The sequence below is a fragment of the Echinops telfairi genome, unplaced genomic scaffold (genome assembly GCF_000313985.2).
Source record: "Echinops telfairi isolate 266 unplaced genomic scaffold, ASM31398v2 ScPeMD7_7429;HRSCAF=8467, whole genome shotgun sequence".
NCBI classification, from domain to species: domain Eukaryota; kingdom Metazoa; phylum Chordata; class Mammalia; order Afrosoricida; family Tenrecidae; genus Echinops; species Echinops telfairi.
In genome coordinates, this window is record NW_022111329.1 from 3,262,231 (window position 1) to 3,271,350 (window position 9,120).

Below are 9,120 nucleotides of genomic sequence, written 5' to 3' on the forward strand. Positions count from 1 at the left end.
TTTTTTTAATAATCATGTGACAGAATAATATTTGGAACACTATTTGCAAAGATATACACAGTTGATAAAGGCAGGTAAGAGAGATGTTCAAAAGCCAAAAACTCCTCAGCAAGTCAATTCCAACTCTAGCAACCCTACAGCACAGAGTAGAACTGGTCCATAGGGTTTCTGAAGCTATAATCTTGATGGTTCGTCTGTCAGTTTGTTACTGTGGTGGCTTGTGTGATGCTGTGATGCTGAAATCTATGCCACCAGCATTTAAAATACCAGCAGGGTCACGAATGATGGACAGAATCAGTGGAGCTTCCAAATTAAAGGAGACTACGAAGGAGAAAAAGGTAATCCACTTCAGGAAAACTAGCCAGGAGAAACGTCATTGACAGCAGCAGACCATGATCGGATGTGGTGTCAGGAAATAAAGGCCCTCAAGACGCGACAGGGGAAGAGCTGCATCCTTAAAGTAGAGTTGACTTCAATGTCCTCACAATTGAGCCAATAAGCAGCATCAGTGTACGTAAGAAAAGACTGATGTTGTCATTTTTCTTGGATCCACAATCAACACCCATGGAAGCAGATAGTCAAGAAATCAAATGACATATTTAATTGAGCACCGCTGCTGCACAAAACTCACCACCAAAATCACTGCCATCAAGTCAATACTGACCCATAGAAGCCCTGCTGATGGGGTAAAACTGCTCCTGTGGGTTTCTGAAACTGCAACTCTTTATGGGAGTAGAAAGCCTCATCTTTCTTCCGCGGAGCAGCTGGTGGTCTCAAACTGCTGATCTTTTGGTTAGCAACCCAAGACCTATTAAAAATGTGTGTTATATAATACACACACACATGCACATGCATATATATATATGTCACTTTAAGATAAAGGTGTTTCTTCTTTAAGTCAAGGTATTTTTGATGGCCTCATATGAAAGATAGACAATGAATAAGGGAGACAAAAGAAGAAAATTATGCTGTTGGCAAAAAATATTAGGTATCGCATTGACTGCCAGAATGAACAAATTTGTCTTGGAAGAAGTACAGCCAAAATGCTTCTGAGAATTGAGGCTGGTTAGATTTTGTCTCACCTACTTTGGACATGTCGTCATAAGGAACTAGTCCCTGGAGGAGGGCATCACGCTTGGTGAGGCAGGCGGTCAGCAAAGTCAAGAGGAAGCTCCTCAGTGAGGTGGATGGATGCAGTGCTCCAACAATGGGTGCATGCTGGAGGGTGGAGCGGGGCCAGGGTGGTGCAGTACTCCATTCTTCTGTACTCCGGTTTACTATGGGTTAGAACTGACTCACTGGCACCTACAATACCAACAATTTGTATGGAAGCTGAGGGTCACATTTTTCTCCTGTAGAGAGAGCTGCTGATGTGTTTGAACAGCCAACCTATAGCACTTAACCACTGCATTACCAAGACTCCTTGGTAAATATAGGCAGAGAGAAATTCTATTGTTTGGGTTTTTACTTTTTTGCCTTTAGTGTCTTTTTTGAAAAAAAATTATTTATTACTTTGTACTTAAGAGAAAAGAAAGAAAAAAATGATCGTTGCCATCTGGGAACAAAGAGGACACATCCTTTTCAGGCAAAGAACATGAATGGAAACACTGGGTGTGCCACTCAGCTCTGCCTGGTCCCCAGAAAAGGGGGGTAGTTCTTGACAGAGTGCTCTGGTTACCATCACTACCGCACCATGTCCATTAGGACATCTTCCAGGGACTCATGAGTTAATTGGGGTTGCACAGTTCTCAGGCTTCTCAGAAAGAAGAGAAAACAGTGTTCTGCTTCTCCCTCTTACTCTTTAGGTGTGCCAGGCTCCACGTCAGGGACTGATTGAAATCCTGCCATCCAGTCTGTCTCTCCACAAACAAATGGAATATTCTGATCTTCCAGCATTTGGAGGCTCACAGCTTGCATCTTTTTATGAAGAAAAATAAACACTGTGTTTTGTAACAACCAAACTATAATGGATTAAACATGCCTGAGATCCAGAAACACTTGCATGGACCAGGCTATGGATTGGAGGCAGGAGAGCCATGGCTAGACAGGTGATGGAGACCAGGCCACAGGCTGTGAAACGTAGAGAGCAGTGTGGATGTGCCCAGAGAGGATGACATCTTATCCGGTCACGTCCTCACCGTTCCTGGAAAACAAGAGACAAACATTATTTATTGCAATATTAACAATTGGGATGATGTTCAATGCCTTCGCTGCTGCTAGTCACGACTCAGATCACTCAAGTTTGCCCCTCCAAACAGCCATCCAGCTGTTGTTAGAACTGGGAGGAATCTCAAACAACACACGTGACTTTCCAACACATTCCATTAAGGCAACTGCTTTTGTGGCGAGTCTTATATAACCAAAGTCCTAAAGCAGTATTTCTCAGGACTGGAATATGCGAGATGGTTTTGTTTGCCTTCACCTGCTGGAAGGGGAAGAACAAAAAGCAAAGAGTACATGCCAAGTAAATCTACACCTATCTTATAAACTTTCTGAAGGTTTCTTTGGCCAGAACTGTCATATGGCCACTTATCATCAAAGGGAAGACTGAAAAGTGTAGTTTGAGGGCTAGGTCCATTCACATCTCCACACATATTCCCAGTAAACCAAGGAGGAAGTAAGGAAAAAGAGAAAGAGGTTGCTGAGAAATGAAATGGAAATTCCTGACAGTGACCTTATGTCTCTACCATTTTTTCTCTCTCAATCCCTTATAGCAATAGGACTAAGTAGATTCGTCTGCCAGTAGCAGACCAAAGGGTTCTGCAATTATCTTTCCTGCAAGTGAACCCCAGTTTATTACCTTCAGCAAGAACCAGACCATCACTCTCAATACACTGCACTGCTCAAGCAACTTACCAAGGTAAGAGAAGGTAATTCTCCCCTCTTGTGCGCTCATCTCTCATTTTTATTTCTTTGTCATAGTTCACTGATGATATTACAAAGATGTTCCTATTCTTAGAACATCTCCCATTTCCTCAAATAAACATTTTTTCTATATTTGGGAAACACCCATATCTTCGTCATTTCTCTGTTCTAAGGGATGGCTCTTATGAGGTCCAATCATCATTGAATAGTCATCTTTGATGTATGCAAGGTCCCCTCACAGGAAGATCCATCATTTTACTTGGAGAATTAAACCAAAAACACAAACCAAACTCACTACCATCGAGTCCATTCTGAATTATAGTGACCCAACAGGACAGGGTAGAACTGCCCCTGTGGATTTCTGTGACTGTAACTCTCGATGGGAATAGAAAGTCTTGTCTTTCTTCAAAGGGGTGGCTGGTGGTTTCAAACAGCTGTGTTTGTGGTTGACAGACCAATGCATAACCCCTACACCATCATGGCTTCTTAGGGAATTATCACTAATTAAAGCTTGAAAACCCCTTAAAAGACATCTGTACAAATCCTGTATATTCTTATCATCTTTGAGATAACTGGATGTCATAAAGCAATAACTTGTTATACCTCATAGTTCAGTGGGTTTATGGGATTCAGAGAGGCAATCTTTTTTTCTTGAAATCATTTTATTGGGGCCTTGTACAAGTCTTATCACAATCCATACATGCATCCATTGTGTACAGGCACATTTGTACATTTGTTGCCATCATCATTCTCAAAACATTTACTTTCTGGTTGAGCCCTTGGTATCAGCTCCTCATTTTTTCCCCTTCCTCCCTGCTCCCCCCTCCCTCATGAACCTTTGGTAATTTATAAATTATTATTAGTTTGTCATATCTTACACTGTCCGAAGTCTCCCTTCACCCACTTTTCTATTGTCCTTCCCCCAGGGAGGAGGTTATATATATATCCTTGTAATTGGTTCCCCCTTGCCACCCTTCCCAGTATCGCCACTCTCAACACTGGTCCTAAAGGAATCATCTGTCCTGGATTCCCTGTTTCCAGTTCCTATCTGTACCAGTGTACGTCCTCTGGTCTAGCCATAATTGTAACGTAGAATTGGGATCATGATAGTGAGGGGGCAGGGAGGAAGAATTTAGGAACTAGAGGAAAGTTGTATGTTTCATTGTTGCTACACTGCACCCTGACTGCCTCATTTCCTCCCTGCGATCCTTCTGTAAGGGGATGTCCAGTTGCCTACAGATGGGTCTTGGGTCCCAAATCTGCACTCCTCCTCATTCACAATGATTTGATTTTTTGGTCCGTGAAGCATGATACCTGATCCCTTTGTCACCTCATGATCACACAGGTTGGTGTGCTTCTTTCATGTGGGCTTTGTTGCTTCTCAGCTAGATGGCTACTTTTTTACTTTCAAGTCTTTAAGACCCTAGATGCTATATCTTTTGAAAGCCAGGCTCCATCAGCTTTCTTCACCACATTTGCTTATGCACCCGCTTTGTCTTCAGCAATCATGTCGGGAAGGTGAGCATCATGGAATGCCAGTTTAATAGAACAAAGTGTTCTTGCATTGAGGGAGTACTTGAGTGGAGGCCCAATATCCATCTGCTGCCTTAATACTAAACCTATAGATATATGCACATAGATCTATTTCCCCATCCTCATAAATATATTTACATATGTACATGCCTTTATTTAGACTTCTATAAATGCCCTTTGTCTCCTAGTTCTTTCCTCTATTTCCTTTGACTTCCTCTTGTACCACTATCATGCTCAGCCTTCATTTGGGTTTCAGTAATTCTCTCCGTTACATTACCCTTTATTATGCCCTACCAGGCCTCCTACACCCTCCTCAACTCCGATTTGGATCACTTGTTGTTCCCTTGTTCCTGGGTTTGTTAACACCATTTTCTTCCGCCCCCCCCCCAACTCCCATTCTCCCATGTCTCTCCCAGAACCGCCAGTCCCGTTGTTTTCTCCTCCAAATTGTTAATCCAGCCTATCTTATTTAGACAGACCTGCAGAGATAATAACATGCACAGAAACAAGACTGAACTAAGCCAAGCAACATAAGAAAACAAAACAACAACAACAAAATGCCAGTGACAAAACAACAACAAAGAAAAGCCTGTACTTAGTTCAAGTACTGTTTGTTGGCCTTTAGGAGTGTTTTCCGGTTGAGTCTGATGGGGTGCCAAGCACTGGCCCCAAAGTCTATTTTTGGTATTCCTTGCACCCTGAGTGTGTTGCCTTGGTGTGGTGGGATCAGATCGGGTGCAATTCCCACAGTGCAGAGAGACAATCTTATGGGCTCTTTTATGTAGTTGCTGCCAGATTCTGTCATCCAGAAATTCACCAGGGCTAGTCATCCAAATTGGGTCACACAGCAAACACATGATACAGCTGCCAGCAGAAAGTCAGTAGGGGCTGGAGACTGGGATGCCTCCACATGGTTTTTTCATGTGACTTGGGTTTCTCAGGGCATGTCATCTGGGTTACAAGACAGAGTTCTACAAAAGTCTCACACAGAAGCTTCAAGGCTTCTTAGGATTTAATCTCAGAAGTCCCATGACAACACTCCTGCTGCATTGCATTGGTCAAAGAAGTTTACTGAGATTAGCCAAGCTTCCAGAGGAAAAGAATTTGATTCTATCTCTCAATAGGGAGAGTATTAAAGAATGTATAGCCATCTTCAATCTAATTTTCTTTTTTAATGAGACAACTTAGGACCACTTGTGGTGGGGAGATACCAAAAATAACTCACTGCCATCAAGTCCATGCCAACTCAAAATGGCCCTATAGGACTGGAGTGGAACTGCCTCTGTGAGTTTCCATGACTCTTAACTCTTTACAGGAGTAAAAAGCCCCCTCTTTCTCCTAAGGAGCAGCTGGTCATTTCAAACTACTGACCTCAATGTTATCAGCCCAATAAGTAACCACTAAACCACCAGGGCTCCTTTCAGTGGGGAGATAGTAGGATATGAATTTGGAAAAGCTCCAGTGGTAGACTATAAAAGGCCTCAAATACCAATCCTGAGGATTTGGGAAATTGCTCTCTGAGTGACAATGTATTACTTTCCTGGAAGAGTCAAAAGGAAGAAAACCCTTAATGAGATGGATTAACACAGGGCCACAACAATGGGTTTCAACATAACAGTGCTTCATTCTCTGTAGAGTTGGCCAGGAGTCAGAGCAGAGTTGACGGTACCTAACAACAACAAAGCTTTAACAAAGTACCACAAAATGAGAGGCTTATAAAGCTAGAAATGTACCATGTCACAGTTCTGGGAGCTAAAGTTTGTAATCAGGATAGCCAATCATATTCAGATTCCTGATCCGTCCTAAGCCTAAAACCAAACTCATAGTCATCTAGTCAATTCTAATTCATGGTGATACTATGGGCTTATGGGAGCAAGTAACTTCATCTTTCTCCTACAGTTGGTGGATTTGAACAGTCAACTTTGCAAAGCTTACCCAACAGCACGACCAGGGCTCCATCCCACCCCATCTCAATTTAGCAATATTCACCATTTCTGGTTTAAAAAAAGTTTGATAATTTTTTTTTTTGCCAAAAAGATTATCCTAATAGAGTACAGAGGGAAAACATCTCCCTTAAGTAGAAATTAGATTTTATTTTAGGACATTTGATGGACATATGCATACCCCTGTTTATCCTTCACAAAGTTTTACCCATTCTATTTCAAATATGGTGAATCCATTTCGACAATATCTCTCTGCAACATTAGTGTTTGCAAAGGGCTACTGGAGATACTCAAAACATTACTTTTTAATCTAGTAGAGGTGTTGGTTTTGTTTCTTAGTTTTTGTGTCAAAAGAGTGAACTTGGAGGTTGAACAGTATTTCTCCACAGTCTCATGGTGTAGGAACACCAGTTTGGTTCATACATTTACCTTCTCCTGCACTTCAATCTTGCCCGCACGCTGAGGACCTTTTCAGAAGGCTGAAGGAATAGACACGGGCTGTCCTGTGCTCCTCCCTCAGAGCACATAGACCTTTAGACAAGGCAGAGGAGAGGCATGTGCTGTGCTTCTGCCCCAAATACTAATTAAGGGGGAGTTGTAGCTCTTGTTTCTCTGCAAAAAAAAAAAAAAAGAAAAATTCCTCCTTTCTTCCAAGCTAAATTAAAAGCAAGCTTTGCTGTTCTGGTGAGGCCCCAATCAGATGGGATAATTTGGCTTAGCTGGAGTTGCTTATTTATGGTCGATGGGAGACTAGGGATCAAGTTATAAATCGTCTCTCCCTTTTATTTCTACAATTTCAGTGGGAGGGTATTTCCTACTTGGTACTCTTTTTGTTACATTGTAAAAGTGTCAAGACTAACTGCAACCCCTCCTTGATTCCCTATACATGTCAAGTTCTGTGTCAAGGATGCAACTGCCCCAGTGCTTCATGTCTTGCCCTCTTGTCGTTAGCAGAGAAGGAATGCACTAAGAAAACCTAGCCATTTCTCATCTCATCCCCAGAGTCCCACCAAAATCAAGGAAGCATCTTCCTGGTTATGTCTGTGCTTAGCATCAGCAATTGTTGGGCGGTGGTGGATAGACATTAGAGTATATATGTGGGGAACAGTGCTAAGGAGTTGTATCCTGCTCCATGTTCTGGTTTATGGAGGCTTGACTCTGCATATGTACATTCATGTACGTCATTGTCATGATTTTACCCCAAACTCTGATATTTTTTATCAAATGTGTGAATGAACATTGGTACAGAAAAGGAAAGTGCTTCCTCCTTGTAAGAAGACACTCCATCCAACTCCCACTCAGCATCTACTTGAGTTCTTCTGACCTAACCATCCCAACCACTATGATGGCTGGAGTAGCCATTATCAACAATCATAAAAATAAATCACCATCTACTTTCAGTCAGTTGATCTTCCATAGTTGGTCAAACAACAATATTAAATGGGAAAGAGCAAATGGTACTGACAAAATTGAGTTTCCATGTGTAGAAGAATGAAACAGGACCCATAAATCAACTCCTGTGCAAAAATGACCTCAAGATAGATTAAAGATCTAAATAACTAAAACCCAGAACTATAAAAATCATTAGTGGATGACATGAAGTAAGGAACAGATGGAGAAGCCTGAGGGATCGGCCCCATTACCAATTGGGTGCAAGGTACCACACTGCCCCAGGGGGAATTCACTTCAGAGGACAGCACTGAAGCTGCAGCTCGGGAACAGGGGAAGGGGGATTGATCTGATTGGAGCGCATGTGAACCAATGACGGGGGAAGGGGAAGAAAAAGAAAGAGTGGAGCACATCCTGGCTCGCTGAGCCCTGGGGACAATGTGCCTGTTCGGAACAGCGATGCACGGAGATGACCATGGTGCCGGCCCCACCTTGGGACACATGGTTCCTCGATGACCCATCACACCACTGGGGACAGCACTGGAGACAAACGGCGGGAATTGTGCCCCACATGAGCTCACCACGCCAAACGCCAACCTCTGGGGGCATGCAACAGAGCAGCGGGGAGAGCAGAGAGATGAGGTCCTCAGGGATAGAGGCGGTACCGGGGCACGGCACCCCATCAGACTTGACTGGAAAGCACACGTGAAGGAAAACAAACAGACCCTGAACTATTCATATGGTTATATATATATGCATGTGTGCGTGTTATTGTTGTTGTAGCCATTGTTTTATACCTTCTGTTGTTGCTCCGTTGCACTTAGTCTGGTGATGGTACACAGCATGTCTACCTGGAAGGGATGGGAGGAATAAACACGCCAGAAGAGAGAACAACGGGAAGACAGATCAGGGGTACATGGGGGTAGGGGAAGGGGATGGGATGGGGGGAAGAGAGTGTTAACAAGCACAGGGACAAGGGAAAAACAAGTGATCTAAAATCAATGTCAAGGAGGGTGTAGGAGGCCTTGCAGGGCTGGATCAAGGGCAATGTAACCAAGAGGAATGCCTAAAACCCAAATGAAGACGGAACATGATAGTGGGGCAAAAGGAAAGTACAAAGAAATAGAGGAAAGAACTAGGAGGCAAAGGGTAGTCATAGAGATGCAAATACAGGCATATAAAGATGTAAATATGCTTATACATGATGAGGGGGAAATAGATCTATGTACATATATTTATATGTTGAGTACTAAGAAAACAGATGGACAGTGGGCCCCTGCACAAGTACTCCCCCCAACACAAGAACACTTTGTTTTAACTATTTGGCAGTCTGAGATGCTCACCTGCCTGGCATGATCACTGAAGACAATGGGTGCACAAGAAAATGTGG

The 9,120-nt window shown here is 42.9% G+C and overlaps 1 protein-coding gene across 1 annotated transcript in view; it reads right to left on the reverse strand.

Annotated features, from left to right (window-relative positions):
- Positions 1-816: 816 nt before the first annotated feature.
- AGTPBP1 (ATP/GTP binding carboxypeptidase 1) overlaps positions 817-9,120 on the reverse strand; it is a 184,557-nt gene continuing 176,253 nt past the window's right edge. Inside the window, exon 25 of the mRNA XM_045298624.1 lies at positions 817-2,143. Within this exon, the coding sequence (XP_045154559.1) occupies positions 2,119-2,143 (25 nt within the window). The 3' untranslated portion in view covers positions 817-2,118. The remainder of the gene's footprint in view (positions 2,144-9,120) is intronic.